Raw genomic sequence first — 21,703 nt, forward strand, 5'->3', positions numbered from 1 at the left:
CAAGCGCAGCGTCTGATCAAGTCCAGGCTAAACAAAGCGGGAGCAGGGGCCATGCAATAGGTGCGAGTGAGGGGAAAGCAACACCAGAAACGCGAGCAGCAATGCATCTGGATTCGCTGATGACGCCTTGGGTGGTTCAGCTTACACCTTGCCATTGGCAAATCTATTTCTCTGCTGCCATTGTCCGCCTCAGTCTTCTTCCACCTTTTCATTCCCTTGGCCCCAGTTGAATTTCTCCAAGCTTGCATTGCATTGCATCGCATTGCAGTAGCTCTCGCAAGGAAGAACAAGTCGATATTTTTGACCATCGGCCCCCACCCTTCCGGAACTTCTCTTCGTTGCCACCTGACTGCTCTCGTCCTCCGAGAAACCTTTTTCTCTTCACGCGTAACGTCGATTTTTTTCTCCCCTGGCCGACCGGCAACCTACTTATTTCTTCAGTACCCTTTCCCTCTTCCTCGCCTGGTCCCACGATCATATTGCACCTTGTGCCACCTAGACAGCGGAATCCCTGTTTCACCCCGCATCTTTAGCCCGACTGTCGATTCAAGTTCGCGAGACAGCTCAGCCACGATAGACCTAGCTGCCGTCAGTGACACAGCGGCAGCCTACCGGCTTCTGGTCGCATTCCAATATAGGCGCCGTTCTCGAAGAGCGCCTCACACAGACAATCGAGGCTCGCTGGGAATTCTTCGTCGTCTTGAAAGCTTTTGCTTCCCGGGCGCAGCAATCGTCGCCATGTCGCTGAATCGCGTTGCCTCCGTCGAGACATTCCAATTCCTTCCTCCAGGCCAGAGGTCGAGGCGAGGTAGCGATGCCTCCAGTGTACGGGCTGGCAGGCTGAGCTTCAACCCTCTGCCCGACGAGTGGGATCCTGCCGCAGCCAAGCCCGACACCGTTCACGCTGTTGGAGCCTTTGAGGTCCCACAATGGAAGAGAATCCGTGAGTTCCGCGCTTACATGCGCATCCAGCCGACGACATGTAACAATTGTCTCTTGGAAGAAGCAGCCGCTGACCGCCCGCACAGTCCAAGTTGCCGTTTCTGTTGTCTACTGTCTCTTTGCTGCCGGTGTCGCCTTTGGCTTCGCAGCGCTGAAGCCGGTCCTCAAGCGTGAAGGTGCTTACAGCGACATCTGCTCCGCCGAAGATCCCGGCGCGTCCCCGGACGACACCTGCGTCGAGATTCATCTTAACCTGATGTTCACGGTGGCAGCTGTCGGTACCAACGTTGCTGCCCTACCAGTCGGCGCCATCCTCGACCATTTCGGCCCCCGAGTATGCGGCATCATTGGGAGCATGTTTCTGATTTTGGGCTCTCTTCTGATGGCATACGCCAAGCGGCTGCCTTTCGATGCTTTCCTGATCGGATACCTATCGCTTGCGCTGGGAGGTCCGTTTACGTACATTTCATCCTTCCAGCTCTCCAATGCGTTCCCCAGGCACTCGGGCCTCATCCTCGCCCTTTTGACGGGCGCCTTTGACGCTTCGAGTGCCCTGTTCCTAGTGTATCGCTTGATCTTCCAAGCAACCGACGGCACGTTCGGCCACGACAAGTTCTTCATGGTGTACCTGATTGTGCCAGTGTTGATCATCGTTTTCCAGCTCACGCTTATGCCGAAGCAGTCCTACAAGACGGTTGGAGAATTGGTTGAACAACAGGAGGAGGCTGCGGCGGCCAGCGATGCCGACCCGAGCCCGTACGACGACCAGGTCGACGAGACCACGGCTCTGCTCCGCGAAGAGCGCCGCCAGCACCGCGACTCCGTCGTGGCTGACATTGAGCAACTCATCGGCGCCCAGAAGGCGGGCAAGCAGCCGCGCCACGAGGCGAAGAAGAACGAGATTTCGGGAGTCTGGGGCGTAATGCACAACCGGACGGCTCTGAGGCAGATTGCGTCTCCCTGGTTCATCCTCATCTGCCTGTTCACCGTCATCCAGATGCTCCGTATCAACTACTTTGTGGCCACCATTAGGTCACAGTACGAGGTCATTTTCAGAGACCACGACAAGGCCGTCCAAATCAACAACTTTTTCGATATTGCCCTGCCTGTTGGAGGCATCTTATCTATCCCATTTATCGGGGTGCTCCTTGACCACACGAGCACCGTTACAGTGCTCTCCGCCCTCGTGACCATTGCCACAACCATTGGCGTTTTGGGCGTCATCAACAACGTCTGGGCGGCGTACATCCAAATCTGTCTCTTTGTGCTCTACCGCCCCTTCTACTACACTGCGGTGTCGGACTACACCGCCAAGGTCTTTGGCTTCGAGACGTTTGGCACCGTGTACGGCACCATCATTTGCCTTTCCGGCCTCTTCAACTTCTTCCAGTCAGGCTTGGACGTCCTGTTCCACGAGACGTTCGGAGGCGATCCCGTTCCTGTCAATGTCATTCTGCTCTCGGCCGGCTTCGCCGTTGGTATCATGATGGTTGGATACGTTGCTCTTAGGGCGAGGGGGCTGAAGCGGAAAATGCTGGAACAGGAAGCCGAATCGGCTGTTGGCTACAACTGATGGTAGGGCTCGTGACGGATGTTTTCCTTGAAATATCGTTTGCTTCATTGGCGCTTTTGTATCATCGCATGGCCTGCAGGTGTCGAGGAAATTTGTCAACGTATGAAAAGTTGTCTCGTATGTTCTTTCGTGTGTGAGAAAAGTAGGTACAGGAATTGAATCATGATTTAGTCATCCTCATTTGTCATGTCTTGTTCCGCTCTAGCCATTGATGCTGTTCCATCCTATCCGTCAAAAGTAGGCGTCTCGAAACGGCCACCCGTCGTGCCCAAGCCGCAAAACTGTCCCCAGCCGTCAACCTGCTCGCTCGCGTGCTTGATGACCTCGCTGAACCCTTCGTTGCCGTTCTTATTGACGCAGAAGTAATTGTAGTCGACCTGGCTGATGGCGACACCGTTCCTGACGCTGAGGGGGTACTCGATCTGGAACACGGGATGGCCGGCGGCGATGACGGGCTGGAACTCAGAGCAGAAAGGCTCGACCTCGTCAGAGGTGCGGGTGCCCAGGCACGTCTCGAGGACGACAAAGTCGACAGTGGAAACCAGGTCCGGGGCGATTTCGGGCGCGTTCTTTTGGCCAATCATGAGGGCCCGGCCTTCCTGCGTGGTGAGGGAGTGGGCGTGGGATGCCAGTGCCTTGAGGTACGAGGCGTAGTCGGAAGCCTTGAGGTTGAAGCCTGTGGGGTCCTCGTCGTCCTTTTTTATGTCTGGTTAGATAAAGTGCTCTCTCCACATGGGCAACATTCCAGTGCTTACCTGAGCCCAAGCATCAATGTTGTCGGGATCAACACCATCGCAACCGAGGCTTGCGGCCAAGTCGAGACGCGCCTTCATCACGTCGATGACCTTGCTGTTCCTGATGTCGAGGTATCTCTCGTCCAGGTAACCCTCGAGGGGCTTCTGGATAGCTTCCTCCGGAAACTCGGCGATATCGTTGTCCCAGTCCTGGACTGCACCGCCGTTGAAATAGCAGATGACAATCTTCCCTGCAGCCTGCGATCATGGATTAGCCAATACGTTCTCTTTGGGGTGAGCTAGAAGGGAAGAGTATTCACCTTGAGAGTGGGAATCATGTCCCGGTAGGTATCGGCATGCTGCAGGTCAATATCCCATACATCGGCGTTGGCGGGCACGATGTCGGCGGTGCTGTCGTGCTTGATGGGCTCGTGGAGGATGATCTGGAACGACACGCCGGGCTTCCACTTGCTCCAGTCAACTGCGCGGCGACTGAGACCGGCTGACGGCGTGGCGAGGCCGAGGATACCGGCCGGCGCCAGAGCCAGGAGGGAGAGTGTGGAGAGAACCATCTTGCCGTGTGGAGGGAAGAAGACTGATGATTTGGCGTACCGACCAATATTGGGAGTTGGAATGTGCCGTCAGTTTAATATATGCAATTGGAGTGGATGGGTCAAATCAGGCAGAAGAGTAACATGCCCCCCTGAGACAATAAACGAGTTGACGATTCTGGTCAGACCGCGCCACAGAATCCTTCGCCGTCACAGTCTTGGGTCTTTGGCCGGGCGGGATACTCAATCGTCTCTCAATGTGACCGCTCAAAGGTAAAACAACAGGCCCGCCGGCAGACAGCCATGCTTTTCTTGCCAATGTGCCATCTGATAAATGCCATGAGGGCGGACATGCCGTGCGGCTCGAGGTTGCGGCGATGTCACTCCAAGCATGGACTAAGCCGCATGTAGGCCATCGTATCCGGGGGAGTAAGAAATGGGCTACGACCAGGATCCTTCCCGAACAAAATTCTCTTGTCCAACCCAATATTGGTGCCCCGTTGCAGGCCCATCGCATGACGGAGCTGGGATTAAGCTTAAGTGCTCATTGAGAGGTGCGGTGTGATTGGGCAATTCGTGCGTCTCCGCGTTCAACTTTGGCTGGAGATGGGGCGGCAGCTGGACTTGTTTTCCGATCGTGTTCGGCGGTGGATGCGTCGCTCTAGGCAGCCAAATAAGATCGAATGAGACGCCGGCTTTTGGCACGTTACACCGCAAAAGTGCTCCCACCCCTTGCATTGGCCGTAACGTAATAAATCGAATTCCGAAGCACAGTTATTGCTCAACACCGCGCCTTATGGGGTCGATATGGAATCGCTCTTCGCAGATATTGCACGTAGAGTTGGAGATTTTCAGTCTCGCAAACCCCACAAATGAACGTGGCTGGGCTAGAGAGGCAGAAAGAAAGAGATGGTCATTTTGAACAAAATGGTATATTTCGTTGCGAGAGACAACTCTTTACGGTATCATAAAACGCCCCCAACGCCGGCATGGGCTACGCGAAGTCCCAATAACCTCAAGCATAGCACTGCCTGTGGTTATTTAATACTCCATGGCTGAACCGACGGCCTCTTCGCGTGCTTTTCTGATGCTGTCGTTCTCGGCCTCCCTTTCCTCCTTGAGTTTTTCCTCGACGTCTTCCCTAAGACCGCCCAGATCGGGCGGGATAACCTGATACTGCACGCTCGGAGCTGCCTGGACAAACCTCAGCTGCTCCGTCACATGCTGAACGAGGTCGTTCAGTCGCTTTTGCGGGTTGCGGTTCGCGCGCGGCTCGCCCAAGATTTGCTCGAGGGTCGGGAAAAGCTCCTCATATCTGAACTGCTCTCTCCAAGGGGCGTGCGTCGGAATGATGGGATCGATCTTGTCCTGGCAGTCGATGGCGATACTCGTCTCAAAGGCCCACGCGCGGGCCACGTTTCTTGGCGTGTATCCGCCACCTCCAAAGAGGATCATGGGTACATTGAACTTTTTGCAGAACTCGACACAGGCGCCGTGTCCTTGCACCTGCAGGTTGAAGCGACCCAGACGATCACCGGCGAGAGAGTCGGCACCGCATTGCAGAGCGATGGCGCTTGGTCGGAACTTTTCCATGCACTGGCCGATAACATTCTCAAAGAGCCACTTGTACTGCTCATCTGTGATTCCGTCGTTGAGGGGCACATTGATGGCATGGTGGGCACCTGGGTTGTGCTCATTCTTCGGCCCGTTGTCGTCCAGACCGCCGGTGCCGGGGAAGAAGTTGAGAGGGTCGTATTTGTGAAACGAGACCGTCATGACACGGTCGGTGGAGTAGAAAGCCTCCTCGACGCCGTCTCCGTGGTGAACGTCAATGTCAATATAGAGAACGCGGGGATAGCAGCGTAGCAGCTGCAGAATAGCGAGGACGATGTCATTGATGTAGCAGAAGCCAGAGGCCTCGGCTTTCTTTGCATGGTGAAGACCGCCTCCCCAGGAAACGGCAATGTCAGACTGCTGGGCACAAATCTTCCGCGCGGCATCGAGGGAGCCGCCTGCTGACATGGAGCAGTAGTCGTACAGACCCTCGAAGAGGGGACAGTCGGAGCCGCCGAGGTTGAACTTGAGATCGGGGTTGGCGTTATCAACATCCCGCGGGACAGGCTCAGGGAGGACGGTGCCCAGAAAGTCCAGATAGTCGTCGGAGTGGAAATCGTTAAGCTCTTCGTAAGTAGCGGCGCGGGCAATGTAGTTGTCCATGGCGAAGGACATGCCGTAGGAGTAGATGAGACTTTTTGATAGGGTGAGGCGCCATGGCTTCATGGGATGGGTCTGCCCAAAGTGATGCTTCTCCATCTCGGGGTTGCAGTGGAAAGAGACGGTGTATCCCTTGGGGCGGGTGATGCCCGATTCGAGAGCGGTGCGCTTGCATTTGTTGAGATACCTGGCTTCATCGAGCTCGCTGGCCTTGCCCAGAGGTGTGTACTCCTCGACAATGTCGTCTTTGTCGGCCCGATGGGGAAGATAATTAGGCTTCGGTGCACGAAATCTGTAGGCGTTTGCGTCCATGATGAAGGTGAAGGTGACGGCTATACCGCCGAGGCTCCCGATATTGGGCCCTGGTGTTGGCTGTGATGCTTCGCAATGCTCAAGACTGGCTGACCCTGGTGTGAAGGCGATGGAGATGACAAATTGACAGGGTGGGGAGGTTGCGCCGTGGGAGATCCGGGTAATGTCTTGTCTGAGATGTGCGTGATTCTCTGAGAAAACGCATGTGTCGAAAAAGCTATGCTATAATTCCGTGGTGTCGTTGTTGTTGATTGCGATGCGAATGGGAGATTTCGTCGAAAGGCTGGATGAGTGCAGGTTCGATTGGATGAGATGTGACAGGCGTTTGGGACGAAGCCGCTACTGGCCACTAAGGCAGCTCGAGCCCAGCCGGAGGGCACCAAGGTCGAGTCGTAGTGGCTGGTGGCGTGCAGGGACCACCAAAGTTCGTGGTTGGACACACTCTACCCAGAGAGGCTAGCTGCTTTTGGGCACCAGCCTCAGTGTGGCTCAATCTCGAGGTTTCTGGTTCCTTCCGGATACCCAAGGTGCGAGTTTTCCTCTCATGATTTTTGCATGCCACATAACAGTACCTACAAACAGAGTACGCAGCCTGCTGTGTGTATTTGCACATGGCAACTTAGCAAGAATAGGATGTAGGCTCTTGCCCATTCAATGAGGTACGTGCCTTCAAAGGCACCACCGCGGACCCGCTAAAAACCTGCAATGCCCAGTGGAACATGTCCACAGGCTCCGTGCCAGAGCCCAAAGGTGGCCTGGCAGTCGGAGGCTAAAACTCCCGTCTCCGCCAGTCTCGTCCCGTCTCAGCTTACTGGCTCAGTGCCCTGGACTGGACTGGATGGGAGAAACGAGTTCGCAAACTTGCCCGCCGCCGAACCCAACGCGACACGCACCAGCCGATTTCCCTCACAGAAACCCAGAGCTGCCACCGCACCACACCACACACCCGCAACTGGAACCACAAACGTGATTCCAGCCTCTTCCAACCCCACCCTCGCGCGTCGAAAAAAATTCACGTCGCTTTCCCAGCAGGGACGTACTATTTAATAAAAACATTCCGGGATCACAGGCAGGGCCCGACCGTCGCCGCGACTCGCCTCGCTCCGCCTTGCCTTTGCCTTGCCTTGCCTTGCGTGTGATCTGGATTTGGTCTGGAGCCTCCGTCGACTGCCCGTCGGTCCAACCTCAACCAGGTGAGCCAAGCCAGTCATTAAGCACTCCGTTGTCGTCGACGCTCCTGGCAGCGCGATTCTTGCTATCCTCCCTCCCTTCACACTGTCTTCAACTGCGGTATACTGAGAGCACGCACATCGTGATCGCGGCCCGTAGTCTGTGGTTCGTCGACCGCGGCCCTGAACCTCCGCCGGTCAGCCCACACGACGGTCCCCGATCTGCTGCCGCGCCATCACCGTCATACTGCGTGCCACTATTCCCACTTGCCTACCTTACTGTTGGGCCTTTGCTCTACTTCTACTCCGCACCTGCCCTGCCTATCTATCTTATCTCCTTTCTTCCTTCTTCTGATGGCCTTGGGTCACGACGGTCTCAGCACTCTTTACCTTCCTTCAGTCGTTGCCCTCCACATTGCCTGCTTCCGGCCGTCGTAATACTCGCCGCTGCCTCGCTTGGCGAGCACCTCCACTGCGCGCTCATCCCACCACCTGCCGCCGCCCTCCCCTGCGCCCTTGTCCAAGCATATCATCGCCGCCTCCGCCGTTTTGTTGCCTCGCTCTGTTGCCTACGTCAGCTTCTGCATACTTAGAGCGCATCGTTGACTCAAGATGCCTAGAGACGACCTGTCCATCGACTTCGTCAAGAGGATGCCGGCAGCCGAGGCTCTTGACCCGGCCATCATCCTCGACGACTGGATCAACCGCGTCCAGAACCTCCCCGAGGAGATCCGGTTCTTGCAAGATGAGATCGCCGACAAGGACCGTCAGTACGGCGACTGCGTCAAGCTGATCGAGGACCGCGATGGGAAGATACAGAAATGGATCAAGGCGAACGGGAGCCACGAGACGAATCCTCGCGAGGACGGCATGAGGACACAGATGCGCGAGAACTACATGCGCGCCGACCAGCTGGCCACCGAGAAGATCGCCCTGACCCAGAAGTTGCAGCTCATCATGGACAAGCATCTGCGGAACCTGGACCAGCACATCAAGATGCTCTACGATCGAAGCGAGCCTGGGTTCACCGATCCAGACGAGTGTCCGTCGCTGCTACGCCCAAGCGCGGCAAACCATTCAGCTCCGTCCGCCAGGGCCGTCAACCCGGCGAGCCACTTGGCCGGGGCCATTACCGCGACCCCGTTGAACCCGATCGTCAACTCGTCGAGCCCCGCTACCGTGCGCGTCGGCAACCCGCAGGTTCGCAACACAATATCGCAGCAACACGCCTCCTCGGCGCCCGCGACACCGGCTGCCGCCAGCATGATAATGAATCGCCAGGCAAGAGAAAGCTCGGCAGGACCAGGAAGCGGCGCGCCTAAGAGGGGCCCGCGGTCCAACTCCGGACTGGGCAGCTTGCCGGCGACCTCGAGCGGGCTGGCGAGGCATTCCTCCCTCGGCCCGGGCACTCCGAAAGGAGCCACGAACCCGGGCCCTGGCGGTGCTGTGCGGGCTGGTAGCGCCGGGCCGCGGTCGTCATCAACCAAGGCTGCCAGCGTGTCTGGCATCAGGAAAGGAACACCTGGCGCCGCAAACCGCAAAAAGGGCAGCATTGCCAATGGCAACAAGTCGTCGTTGTCCCGCGTGAAGAAGGCAGGGAGCCGCAACTCTCCGGCGTCGACAGCAGACAGCGAGTTGTCGGATGCCGAGAGTGGTAGTGGCGATGACGGCGACCGTAGCAGGGCCGACCGGGCAAGCGGTACACCAGCGCGTAACGGCAAAGACGGGGACGGGGACGACAGCATGCTCGACGCCGAAGATGACGAGGCCGGCGACGACAAAAAGTACTGCACGTGTCAAAATGTCAGCTTTGGCGACATGGTGGCGTGCGACAATGAGGATTGCCCTTATGAGTGGTTCCACTGGTCATGCGTCGGCCTTAAGAGCGAGCCTAATGGGACATGGTTCTGCCCCGTGTGCTCGGAGAATATGGAGAAGGAAAAGCTGCAGAAGAAGAAATGAGACTGGCTGCGTCGGGCAAGGCTGCAGCTCAAGAGTGATTATACCCCTTGGAGGCCGAACTGAGAGGGTGTCGGCCGGTGGTGGATGGCTATTCGGCGTTATGGTACGGATACATGCATGTTTTTTTGACGAGTGAGCCACGAAGCAGCCTAGCGAAACAGCGAGACAAATACGATAAGCAAAAAAAAAGAAAGAAAGAAAACCAAATACCCTGTTCATCTTCATCGTGATAAACAAGTGTAATCGCAGTGATGTTGCCTTGCAGAGTGCTGATTCGTCGCCGAGAATGGCAGACCTTCTCAAGCGCCGCAGCCCCTGGAACTTCAGCCCAACCACCAGGACGATCCTTTGGCCGTGTGTACACAAGCTCAAAGCAGGACAGCTGGGCTGCCCCCACGTGGGACGCATGAGGGAGCCTCATTTGATGGTGGTCTGTTCCCAATCACACTGCATAGGTCACCTTTAGAGGTGCGAATTTGGGGGTTCAGGTGCAGCATAAACTATTTTCGTTGCTTTTCCAGGGGGGCTTTCGATGACATTTCGCCAATTGTGTTTCGTTTCCTTTGCCCACCCCTGCACCGGGAAAATTGAGGTCGACCTGAAGCAGATTGCCAGTTGCCCCATTTGAGGGTTCAGCAGGTGGACAGACAAGTCGAGGCCCGTCGGGAAGACCAGGAGAGACGGCCATTATTGACAATGGCGTCGAGAGGGCAAATTGCACTATGGAACACTTCTGGACGGGCGGCGGCAGGGGTCCAGCGTGATGGTGGTGGCACCGGTACGAATAGTGTTGGCGTTGGACGGACGGCGGTGGGCTTGGCTCCCGGGGCTGAAGTGGTGGGCAAAAACCAAGATCGGAGGTGATCCAAGCCCGGTGCTGGCCGGCGAAGCCCGGTGCTACCTTGTTCCCCTGGCCTTCGAGCCGAGCCAGATGGAACGATCGTGTTCGAAGCTGCAGTTGCAGAGGTTGTCTTCTTTGCCTTGGACTGACTCCAAAGGCCCCAAAGTTCCCCCACCACGAAGCAATAGGTAATCAAACTCCCGACCAGACGGGACCAGACGGGAGGGATTTCACCGGGGACCCGTCGACTCTCCTGGCTGAGAGCCGACCCAAACGAGACCAAGTGGGAATTGGCCCGCCCGGGGCGCAGATGCCGGTACTCAGGGGGCGGCGGTTCACAGCGGTAACTTACAAGAAACCTGTTACCTGTCACGTTGTCCCGTATATCGGGGATCGCGAAGCGCGAGCGTTCGGGAAACATTCCGAAGAGGCCCGGTGGGATCTGGGCAGGCCATTGCCATTGGAAGACAACTCGTTGCCGCCGATCTCGATGGTGTTAGCAGAGGTGATGGTTGCAGCCATCTCATGGCGTTGAGAAGACGGCAAAATTGCACACGCATTTTCAGCCGCTGGTTGAGCCTTTTTTGACGCGATCAATTCAGCGACGTCGGAGAGTTCAGGGTGGTGGCGAGATTTTATAGCCGATGAGCGTGTCGTCGTTGGCGAGTCCGACGTACGGGCGGGCGGACAACGCAGCCAACTTTCTTTCAGGTGCGACGAAGGCGTACCGAAAGCATAGATGTCCGGACGGTTTGCTGCTTGCAGATGTGAAATGGCGGTGCACTCCGGGCGAGTGGGACTGGAAGGCCTTGGGGCATGCGCGCAAAGGCGCGGTGAAGTCAAATAGAGTCGTAAGTGCTCAGAGGTAAAGTAGGTGAGCGAATGGGTACCAGGCAAGGTGTTCATTCTGTGGCGGGTGTTCTGTTCGACAGCTCATCTCACAGGCGGCGGGGATGTTGGGTGGTGGGGGTTGTGGTATTTCAGGATCCCAATCATGATTAGCGTAGCGGAGAGTCAATGTAGCGAGAAGACTGCCCGGCTCCGCAGACGATGGATATTGGTACCTTTTTTTAGTGCACGCATGGCTGTTCTGTGGTGCCTTAGTGAGCGGCTGTCTGTCTGAAGGTCTTGGACGGCTCCCGCAGCCGCGATGCGTCGGGGAAGGGAGGGGGGGGGGGAGAGAGAGCTGTCCCTGCATGATGTTGTTGTTGGTTGCTGGAGAGAGGTTCGAGGAAGCTTCGTGTCGTGGCCGAGACACAGAAATGTGCTCAGACTTTTTGGCATGGCATGGCATCCGAATGTCTCGCCCCGAGTTGAAGCTGGCCTTGCCGCATTGAGCAGGGGAGGTCGTTCTGCGGTCCAAGTTGAGTTGAGAGTTGACATGACAGTTTTGACGTGCGGCAGATATCCGCATCCTTCAGGATCTGCATCTTGCGACCACGCACCGGGCTGGGCTCAGGGCCAGCTGGTGGTCGGTGGTTGATGTTCGATGTTCGTAGACATGCGTAGATAAATATCAGCTTCCGGGTCGTATCTCGGGACTTTTCTTGCTTTCGCCGCCGTCATCATCGTTGTCATTTTTTTTCTCTTCCCGCGTAAGCTGCAGCTGCCGCCGCCTTCCCTCCATTGGGCGTCGCTAGTCTGGAACGCCACAGGGGTCGTCGAGAAGGCGGTGGCCAGCCCAGGCCAGCTCATCGGAGGGTTGCAACAAGATGGACTGGAATGGGCTCAAGGGCATGCGTCAGGTAATTTTTTTTCTCTCTCCTCTAGCTCCAGGTACCTGGACGCGGTCGTCGGTCGAGCAGTCGAGTTGGACGGTAGGTGCTCTGTATTCTCGCATGAAATGGAGACGATGAATACGAAGAGGTGGACATTTTGGTGCAAAATCATAACCAAGCTTTCCTCTCGTCGAGTTCCGTTGATGGAGGTGGCAGCCCAGACACCGGGACCAGGCCAGCCCAGGCCAGCTGTTCAGGTGCAGGTGCAGATGGTGGAGGTCCAGTGTTGGGTGCGTCCAGGTCCAGCGTCCTGCATGGAACACTGCGGCCCCTCCCCCCCAATTCTTGTCCGGCTCCCCTTGGGCTCCTGGCTCCGAGGGCTCCCCTCCCCTCCAGGTCCCCTCCCCGAAGCTGCGGTGGGTGGGTGAATGGATGAGAATGTGCAGCGTATGTCCCGTCCCCTCCAGACTCCTGGCTCCCGGGGGGAACGAGATAAAATGAAAATTGGCAAATGCGAACTGGGTTCCCACAGTGATATCACCGCTACATAAAGGGAAATCCCCGTCCACCTCATCCATCTCTGGCCCTTGGGATCTCTCCTTTTTCCTCTCTCTGCATCCAATTCAACCATCCACACTCGCTCTTTGTTTGTTGTCGTTGCCGTTGCCGTCGTTGCTACTGTAAGTAAGTTGGGTCCGTCTTCGTCTGCTGGCTGCTGCTGCTGCTGCTACCTGTACAACCGCCGTCACTATTGTCACCGCTGATCTGCCCGTCTCCTACTCCAACCGAAAGCCAAGGTTGCTCTCGCGTTCGTCCCATGGCGAGAAGCACCTCACATCGCCCCCTTCCTCCGCCATATCACCTCCTCCCGCCTTCCCCAAGCTTCACTGTACCTGCTCGATTGTGCCTCTACCGAAATTCTTGCTCCTCGTCACATGGAGAAGCTCGAGAATTACGTCAGGCTACACAGATACCTTTGAGCTCCTAGTCCCAGCCCTTTTTCTCCCCATCCATCCCACGGCCAATTCCCTGTCACCGTAGGCTCTACCCCGCCGTCTGCGATTTCCCATCCTGTTTTTTCCCCTCCTTCCACAATATTCTGCCTTTTACACCCCCCCGCCCCCTCCCCGAGAGCCCGCCAGAATCTTCTCTTCGAGCTCTTTCACAGCCCGGTCGCGTTTACTGACACTCTTTCTCCCCAGTCCAACCTCATTCACCGCGAAACACCCAAACACTCGCCCGCAATGGCTCAAGCGATCAAGAGCGCCCTGCCTACTCACCTGAAGTCTCCTCTTGGAGGCCAGGGCAAGGCTGATGACGCCGAGTTCACCTCCCGCCACCACGGCAAGACGAGGTCTCACATGGTATATACTGCTCTCTGCTCCTCCCATCTTCTCACGCGGCCCCGGGCAGTGCCAATTGAAGTGTGACGATGGGGTTCTGCTTCTCTCACGAGGACGCCATGAAACGAATTGTGCAATGTGAGCACGAGTAGCTACTGGCTGCTTTGTGTCACTCTGCTCGCGCCATTGCTAATCACTTCTGTGCCTCTGGTCCGCCTGTCTCTAGTATGAGCAGTGCATCTTGCAAAGGCCTTTCAAGCCAGTGGCATAGCGAAACAAGCCGCAGGGCGTGGTTTTGCTCTCTGATGGATTCTAGCGATCTGAAGGACGATGCAAAACGCGCTTGGGTTGGGTCGGCTCGGCTCGCAACAGACTTCATGGCGTCTCAGGGGAAAACAACAAGCTGGCCGTAATCGCACACTGGCCCCGCCGCAGATCACTTGACGACAGCTTCATGGAGCCCCACCCAACAGGGGCCGCAATTATACCCAAAACCTACTTGCCAATGGAAGACTGACGATATCCCTCCAAGGCTTTCGAGAACACTTCCACCAGCGTCGCCGCTGCCCAGATGCGCAATGCTCTCACCACCCTCTCCGAGACGGTCACCGACCCCGAGCAGAAGAAGGTCAGTACTCATAATTGAAGCGCCTGTACAAGAAACGCCCAATGCTGACCCCTGCCGCAGCTCTTCGAGACCGAGATGGACAACTTCTTCGCCCTCTTCCGTCGCTACTTGAACGACAAGGCCAAGGGCAACGCCGTGTAGGTCTACAGCGGAAAAGAAGGACAAGCATCGAGCAGGCTAACGAACGATATGCAGTGACTGGGACCGCATTGCTCCCCCCGCTCAGGGCCAGGTTGTTGACTACGAGGACCTCGCCAACTCCGAGTCCGTTCAGTTCCTCAACAAGCTTGCCGTCCTCAAGCTCAACGGTGGTCTCGGTACCTCCATGGGTTGCGTCGGCCCCAAGTCCGTCATTGAGGTTCGTGACGGCATGTCCTTCCTGGACCTGTCCGTCCGCCAGATCGAGTACCTCAACCGCACTTACGGCGTCAACGTTCCCTTCATCCTCATGAACTCGTTCAACACCAATGACGACACTGCTGCCATCATCAAGAAGTACGAGGGCCACAACGTCGACATCCTCACCTTCAACCAATCAAGATACCCCAGAATCCTCAAGGACTCGCTCCTCCCCGTCCCCAAGACGTACGACTCCGCCATCAGCGACTGGTACCCCCCTGGTCACGGTGACGTTTTCGAGTCTCTGTACAACTCTGGCATTCTCGACAAGCTCATCGAGCGTGGCATCGAGATTGTCTTCCTTTCCAACGTCGACAACCTGGGCGCCGTCGTCGATCTCCGCGTCCTCCAGCACATGGTCGAGACCGAGGCCGAGTACATCATGGAGTTGACCAACAAGACCAAGGCCGACGTCAAGGGTGGTACCATCATCGACTACGAGGGCTCTGTCCGTCTCCTTGAGATCGCCCAGGTCCCCAAGGAGCACGTCAACGAGTTCAAGTCTATCAAGAAGTTCAAGTACTTCAACACCAACAACATCTGGCTCAACCTGAAGGCCATCAAGCGCGTCGTTGAGAACGATGAGCTTGAGATGGAGATCATCCCCAATGGCAAGACCATCCCCGGCGACAAGAAGGGCGAGTCCGACATCTCCATCATCCAGCTGGAGACCGCCGTCGGAGCTGCCATCCGTCACTTTAAGAACGCGCACGGTGTCAACGTTCCCCGTCGCCGCTTCTTGCCCGTCAAGACCTCCTCCGACCTGATGCTCGTCAAGTCTGACCTCTACACCGTCAAGCATGGCCAGCTTCAGATGAGCTCCAGCCGCTTCGGCGACGCCCCTCTCATCAAGCTGGGCAGCGACTTCAAGAAGGTCTCTGACTTCGCCAAGCACATCCCGTCCATCCCCAAGATCATCGAGCTGGACCACCTGACCATCACCGGTGCCGTCAACCTCGGCCGCGGTGTGACGCTCAAGGGCACTGTCATCATCGTCGCTACAGAGGGCAGCACCATCGACATCCCTCCTGGATCCATCCTCGAGAACGTGGTTGTCCAGGGTAGCTTGCGTCTGCTTGAGCACTAAATGGCTCTGGCGGGTTTGTGTATTTTGAGCATTTTACAGCAGAGGTCACGATGCGCGGTAAGCATCTTGGATGACATTCTGAAAACGCGATGGGATAATAGAAATAAAAACGTTCCCCAAAAAGGCGGCACACCTGCATGCCCGAGGCAGTAGTAGTATGAATTTGATAGCATTTTAATAGGCAGCACTGCGTGTTCATGCTCTTGACGGAATTTCTTTCGGGCCATGTAGGCTGTATGTGATGTGAACGCGTGAGGTGTGATGCGAATACGACTGACACGGCAATGATGTCCAGGAAGGTTAGCGACTGCTGCCAGCCGTGCACCAGCCGGATTGCGACCGACCGTCTCCGGGTGGAGGCTGGCCTTTGGCCTACCTGGCTTGCAGTCCATATCAATCGGCGCCGACTAGCGGTGAGGGACGGGAAAAGGAACGAGGACGCGCGCGACTGCATGACGGGTCCCTGTCCCGGACCTGCGAAGGCGGGTAATATTGCATGACTTGGGGGGTCTGCCGGTTTCCGCGCCGCAGCATTTACAATCTCATGCGTTTTTGTGTTGAGAAGAGGCCCTGTTCTAACTTGTAAGTTTTGGTCCGGATTCGCCGACGGGGGGGGGGGGGAGACTGGATGATATATTAAGCCTCGAACAAAGACCTGATCAAGTCCCACCGGCTAATGCTGGGTGTGAGACCTTCATTCGCCGTCTCTTCCATTCTTTGACAACCGTGGATCACCCTGCAACCAGGAGGACACCGACCTATTGGTCCCCCTTCTTAACTCGGGATCTCTTTTATGCTCGAGAACACACCAAATCCCTCTCTACCTTGTCAACTCCACCTCGTCTGCACACTAGCCCCAGCCCAATCGATCCTCTCTCTCCGCAACACCCGCGAACCAGTAGCGAACGAGAAATGGGTAGCCTCTACAAGTCGCCGGCCCTGCCGTACTGGCAGGTCAATGTGCCGCCGGAGCACCGGACCGAAGAGTGCCCAGAGGGCCTCCGCAATCTCTCCGCCAAGGACGTGGGGATCCTCAGCACGCCGGACGCCGAGTACGTCCCGCAGTCGTGGGAGACCGTGCGGCGCTTCGTCGCCACGAACCGGCTGGACCTGTTCCAGCGGGTGCCCTCGGAGCTGCGCCGGTACCGGCTCTTCATCCACCAGCTGATCCAAGAACACGGCAGCGTCATGAACTTCGTGCTGAGGCGCCGTCTGGGGTGGGAGGAGCCGTTGGTGTCCCAGGGGAAGCCGTTTGAGCTCGACGAGGATCTGAAAATTTTGGTGAATGATTGGCCGTACGGCATTGACGAACGGATTGTGCACCTCGTTGTCTGGACCAAGTTCGAGCTGGAAGAGGATCTGGCGACGGGTGATTTGACCGAGGTGGCGAGGGGTGAGATTGAGGCCTACGTGGACAGGACCTTCCGGTCGAGGACGAAGCCTGATTCGGTGAGTGCTTCGTATGTGGCCCGGGTGAGTCTCGGATGGCTAATCACTTTATCAGGTCATCTGGTTCAAGAATTGGAGAAGTCTCAAGTCCGTCCATGCGGTCGAGCATTTCCACGTTATGCTCTTCGACCCGGATGCCGAATTCATCAAGGACATCACCAACGGAGATGTTCCGCAGTGCGAAAAGTTTCGTGCATGGTGAGGAGATGGGCATTAGAGCAAGGTTCACGATCCGCAACGGCGGCGAGCAAACACGGTATCGCCGTCATTTTCAGCATTATTACGTTCAGAGAGCACAAAACGAGGGAACAAAGATCTCGGTGGGGAAAGGTTCGTTTTGCTATGCGCGGGCACTGACGAGCTCTCTGTACTCGACGCGCGAGGCCTCGGCCATTGTAATGGCCGTCGGCTTTTCCATCACCACTTTGATAACCCAGCCCGGTGCCTGCGAGGCAGAGGACGCGGCAACGCCTTTGATATTCTTGCGGATGCTCTGTGTGATGGCGGGGCCAAGGGCCTCGAGAGTCTCAAAGGACGAGTCTGATAGCGTCTTTGCCCCGGATAATGTTAGGCTATCATTCTGTAGACGGGCATAGGAGAATGTTTAAAACGACCAGGGATTAGAAATACAAGAGAGAAGAGATAGACTGACCTTTACAACAATAGACTCAATGCCGACGTACACGTCTTCGGACACGTCAAACTGCTCAATCTCCACGTCCGCCGCAAGAATCTGCCTTGCGAGTCTCTCATTGTCGTTTACACCAATAAGAGTGGGCACCCGCAGATCGTGAAGGCGAAGGCAAGAGCTGCGTACATCGACCGGTGACGGGCCCCCTTGGGGACTGAAGACGGCGGACGCTGACAGACTAACAGCGCTCCCGAGGAGAGACGCCTTGGGCATCGTGACGTTCAGGTTCATGAACCGAACCAGCGAGAGCCTATCCCGCAAGAAACCAACGCTTCCCTCCTCGGCAGGGACACACTGTCCATCGAGAGAGAGGCCGGTCAGATCGGCCCAGATCTGACCAACTGCGTCCCGGAGGCGAATATGTGAGGGCTTGCCGGCTGATTGTACCTTCTTGTTGATACCCCCAAGACTAGAGAGGATGGCCTTGGCGAGCAAGCCGTAATGCACTGTGTCGTCGCTGACACGGTCCGAGGAGGACGCGGCGTCAAAAGGGCTAGCCATGGACAGCTCCGCCGACACGCGGACCGGCTGCGACTTGTTCTCGCGGCCCCAGGCGTCGGTCCCGGCCTGGATGGTGCCCTGCAGGTCGCGGACGCGGATCACGGCGAAGGGCTCGCCGGCCTCGGCGCGGACTTGCCACGAGGAAGCTAGGCGAGGGGCTGCCATGGTGGGAATGAAGCAGTTGGACGGTCCTGCAGCGAATCTGACAGCGGCCGCTCCGAGTATTCAACCAGGTTGACGAGTGTTGTGACGAATGGATGTCTGTGAGAGGGAGTCATTTGGTGCACACCAGAGATTTGTGTCTTGCGCACTGGGTACAAGCCCCTCTGACGCAAAGCCTGTATGGGGCCCACCGCCGACCTTGGGTTTTGGTTGAGTGTAGTCCACAACGGTGAAGAACATCATGACTACAGCGCTCTCTGCTCGAGATTGGACAGTGAGCAACTACGACCAGGGCTGCACTGTTCGTGTCCCTACTAGGCATCGAGCAATTGGGTCGCACGGCTGGGAATCCAAACAATTACACGAATTCATTATTTTGGTTATTTGGCTGTCTCTGAACAGCTGTGCGGCATGACCTTTATAACACTCAAACCGCTCATAGCACGGCGTCTTCAACCCTAGATACCCAAGAACTTGCGCAAATCCTCCGTGTCACGGGCGGTCCATGCAATCTTGGCCTTGATGGAATCGGTAGACTGCGACAGCGCTCGAACGTAACCCTTCTTGTCCTTTGCGGCAAAGAACTTGTCGACTTGGTCCAGCTGCTCTTGCTTTGTGAGGCCACTGGTGCAGTAGCTAACGATACTACCGATCATGGAAGACTGGGCAGGGAACTTGGTGTAGATCTCGTCCCACCTCGTCTGCATCCAGTCGAACAGAGCCTCGATGCCACTCTTGCTAGACCGCAGGCTGCCGATGGGGATGTACACATCTTGGTCGCGGATCTTGCCGCTCAGCAGCATATCCAAAGTACGTTGTCTGAGCTTAGGGTCACGAGCCTGTCCCAACGTGCGCAGGGCGCTGTTGCGTTCGTCGCTCGTCTCAGCGGTCTCGTAGTACTTGAGTACGGCATCGTACTACAGCATTTTGGTCAGTTGATGAATCGCAAGAAAAGGACCAGAACCTCACCTCCTTCTCGCCACCATACTTCAGCACGATGGAGAACGCGGAGCTTCTGATGTTCGGGTGAATGGCGGTCCTGTCTCCAGCCGCAAACTTCTCAAACATCTCCCGCGCCGCGGCAAGAACCTTCTCGTCGCCGGCCATACCGGCCGCACCAAATATGAGGGCCTTGTACTGTTGCTCGACGTGGCCGTCAGCGCTGGAAAACTTCCAGCCTAGCTTGTGGGCCATGCCGCTGACAATGTTGCGCTGGAACTCGGTCAACTTGTCGACAACCTCCTCATCCTCGATCCATGCCATCTTGATGGACCCAAGGCGAGTGAGAATCTGGTCCCAAACCAGGTACTCTGCCTCGCCGGCGTTGCTCAGAGCCTTGAACAGACCCAGGCAAGAAGACGTCTTCTGGTAACCCGAAGTAGCCAGCGCACTGGTGTCAGCCACGATGCCAACTCTGTCTTGGACGGAGAGAAGCTCAGCAGCATTGCCAAGCTTCTCGAGTCTGTCAATGCCGTACTTTGTACGGTAGAATCCGGTGGAGTCGGCGTTAATCTTGAAGAAGTCGGCGTCCGCGACCTCGAATTTGGCGTCGCGGGTCGTGAGCATCAAGTCCTTGTCAACACCGCCCTTGGTGCGGACATTGAGAGAAATGGGATAGAGGACCTTGTCCTCCTCGGGCTTGACATCTCCGGTAGTTAGGAAACGGTGCTGCTCCACGCTGATCGAGTTGCCCGTCTCGGTAACGGAAACGACAGGGTAACCAACATTCTGGGTCCAGATGTTCATGATGGAACCGACATCCTTGCCGCTGGCTTCACTGAGAGCTTGCCACAGGTCGTTTGTCGTGGCATTTCCCCACGCGTGTCGCTTGAGATACTTACGGACGCCCTCCATGAAGACATCCTCGCCCAGGAAGGCTGAAATCATGTGAACGACGCAGGAGCCCTTGGCGTAGCTGATGCTGTCAAAGATTTCATTAATCTCCTCGGCCTTGTGGACGGGAACTTCGATGGGGTGGCTGCTCCTGAGGCCATCGAGGCCAAGGGCCGCTTGAAGATCCTCCCTGACGAAAGACTCCTTGAGCTTCCACTCAGGGAAGAACGCGTTCAGAGAGTAGCGAGATGCAAACTCGGCGAATCCCTCGTTCAGCCACAAAGCGTGCCACCAATCGGGAGATACAATATTTCCGAACCACTGGTGAGCAATCTCATGGGTGATGACGGTTGAGACACGCTCTTTGGCTGCGGCACCGCTCGTCTTGTCATCGAAAAGGACCTCGACAGTACGGTAGGTAACGAGACCCCAGTTTTCCATGGCTCCAGCGGCAAAGTCGGGAATGGCAACTTGGTCGAGTTTCGGCAAGGGGTAGGGGAGACCGAACGCCTTCTCGTAAAACTCCAAAGCCTTGACACCAATCTCCAGCGCGTAGCGTCCTCGCTCAATATCCTCGGAGGGAGGCGCGTAGACTCGAAGAGGCACCCGGAAGTCATTGTTCTCAATGTAGTTGAGTTCTCCGACGATGAAGGCAACGAGGTAGGTCGACATGACGGGGGACTTGTTGAAGCGAACGGCCTTCTTTCCCGCGGGCAGCTCCTTCTCTTCGGCAACGTCCATGTTGGACAGGCACGTCAGGCTCTTGTCGGCAACAAGGGTGACGGTAAACTCTGCCTTGAGCGCAGGTTCGTCAAAGCAGGGGAATGCCCGACGAGCATCGGTAGGTTCCATCTGACTGGTAGCTAGAATGCCCTTGGAGCCGTCAGGCTTGGGGTAGTATGAGCGGTAGAAGCCAGCCATCTTGTCGTTCAGTTCACCAACGAACTTGATTTCGAGAGTACCCTTGGCGCCCTTTGTGAGACGGTCCTTGAACTCGAAGGTGTGGGTCTGCTTGGGCTCGTCGTAGGTGATGACCGGGTCACTGAGGCTCTTTTGCTGGCCTTCGGCCGACAGAGACAGGGCGGCATGCTTGACTTCAATGTCGAGAGTATTCAGGGACACGGTGTTTGAGTCTTCGGCAACGTCAAAGTCGATCTTGACGTGACCGTCGAATTTGAGCGTCTCAAAGTTGGGCTCGAGGGTTAGATCATAGTGGCGCGGGACGACGTTGGTGGGCAGCTGCTCCCTGGGGTAGTTCAGCGTGCCTGCGCCGGCAGCTTCTCCGTGCCTGCGCATATTTCGTTTGAATGAGCAGTGTCGTGTGGCGGCGAGGCGCTGGGGATTTTGGAGTCGAACGTTTCGTTTGGGAGGGGTAGCTCGGGAGGTGGAGGTTTGTTGCGCTGAGAATGCACTATATGTTCTCAGCTGGTATGGTCTGTATCGCTCGTTGTTAGCCAATGAATACCTGCTGCGGTGTATGCTGCCGGTGAGCAATCCAGCTGGAGAACCCACATGCGCGCAAGTGGCCGTCTGGTCGATGTGATGCGTGATGTCAAATCGACCGTACGTTTGGTTACGAAACGGAAAGCCATGA

General features: G+C 56.6%; 7 protein-coding genes across 7 annotated transcripts; 3 read left to right on the forward strand and 4 right to left on the reverse strand.

Moving 5' to 3' along the window:
* Positions 1 to 738: 738 nt before the first annotated feature.
* COL26b_003059 (uncharacterized protein) lies at positions 739 to 2,515 on the forward strand (the record flags this gene model as incomplete). The annotated part of the gene is made up of 2 exons (XM_053175964.1): positions 739 to 982; positions 1,029 to 2,515. The coding sequence occupies 2 exons, from the start codon at positions 739 to 741 to the stop codon at positions 2,513 to 2,515; spliced, it is 1,731 nt and encodes a 576-aa protein (XP_053040131.1).
* A 224-nt stretch (positions 2,516 to 2,739) lies between these two features.
* On the reverse strand, positions 2,740 to 3,821 carry COL26b_003060 (uncharacterized protein; the record flags this gene model as incomplete). The annotated part of the gene is made up of 3 exons (XM_053175965.1): positions 2,740 to 3,210; positions 3,271 to 3,507; positions 3,570 to 3,821. The coding sequence occupies 3 exons, from the start codon at positions 3,819 to 3,821 to the stop codon at positions 2,740 to 2,742; spliced, it is 960 nt and encodes a 319-aa protein (XP_053040132.1).
* A 1,020-nt stretch (positions 3,822 to 4,841) lies between these two features.
* Positions 4,842 to 6,326, reverse strand: COL26b_003061 (uncharacterized protein; the record flags this gene model as incomplete). The annotated part of the gene is made up of 1 exon (XM_053175966.1): positions 4,842 to 6,326. The coding sequence occupies one exon, from the start codon at positions 6,324 to 6,326 to the stop codon at positions 4,842 to 4,844; it is 1,485 nt and encodes a 494-aa protein (XP_053040133.1).
* A 6,934-nt stretch (positions 6,327 to 13,260) lies between these two features.
* Positions 13,261 to 15,473, forward strand: FYU1 (putative UTP--glucose-1-phosphate uridylyltransferase; the record flags this gene model as incomplete). The annotated part of the gene is made up of 4 exons (XM_053175967.1): positions 13,261 to 13,380; positions 13,892 to 13,987; positions 14,048 to 14,124; positions 14,183 to 15,473. The coding sequence occupies 4 exons, from the start codon at positions 13,261 to 13,263 to the stop codon at positions 15,471 to 15,473; spliced, it is 1,584 nt and encodes a 527-aa protein (XP_053040134.1).
* Positions 15,474 to 16,385: 912 nt separating this feature from the next.
* Positions 16,386 to 17,124, forward strand: COL26b_003063 (uncharacterized protein; the record flags this gene model as incomplete). The annotated part of the gene is made up of 2 exons (XM_053175968.1): positions 16,386 to 16,922; positions 16,978 to 17,124. The coding sequence occupies 2 exons, from the start codon at positions 16,386 to 16,388 to the stop codon at positions 17,122 to 17,124; spliced, it is 684 nt and encodes a 227-aa protein (XP_053040135.1).
* Positions 17,125 to 17,262: 138 nt separating this feature from the next.
* Positions 17,263 to 18,279, reverse strand: COL26b_003064 (uncharacterized protein; the record flags this gene model as incomplete). Its single annotated transcript, XM_053175969.1, has 2 exons — positions 17,263 to 17,472; positions 17,575 to 18,279. The coding sequence occupies 2 exons, from the start codon at positions 18,277 to 18,279 to the stop codon at positions 17,263 to 17,265; spliced, it is 915 nt and encodes a 304-aa protein (XP_053040136.1).
* A 455-nt stretch (positions 18,280 to 18,734) lies between these two features.
* COL26b_003065 (uncharacterized protein) lies at positions 18,735 to 21,405 on the reverse strand (the record flags this gene model as incomplete). Its single annotated transcript, XM_053175970.1, has 2 exons — positions 18,735 to 19,193; positions 19,246 to 21,405. The coding sequence occupies 2 exons, from the start codon at positions 21,403 to 21,405 to the stop codon at positions 18,735 to 18,737; spliced, it is 2,619 nt and encodes an 872-aa protein (XP_053040137.1).
* Between the last annotated feature and the right edge of the window lie 298 nt (positions 21,406 to 21,703).

The sequence above is a fragment of the Colletotrichum chrysophilum genome (genome assembly GCF_026319265.1).
Source record: "Colletotrichum chrysophilum strain AFK26 chromosome Unknown scaffold_16, whole genome shotgun sequence".
NCBI lineage: Eukaryota > Fungi > Ascomycota > Sordariomycetes > Glomerellales > Glomerellaceae > Colletotrichum > Colletotrichum chrysophilum.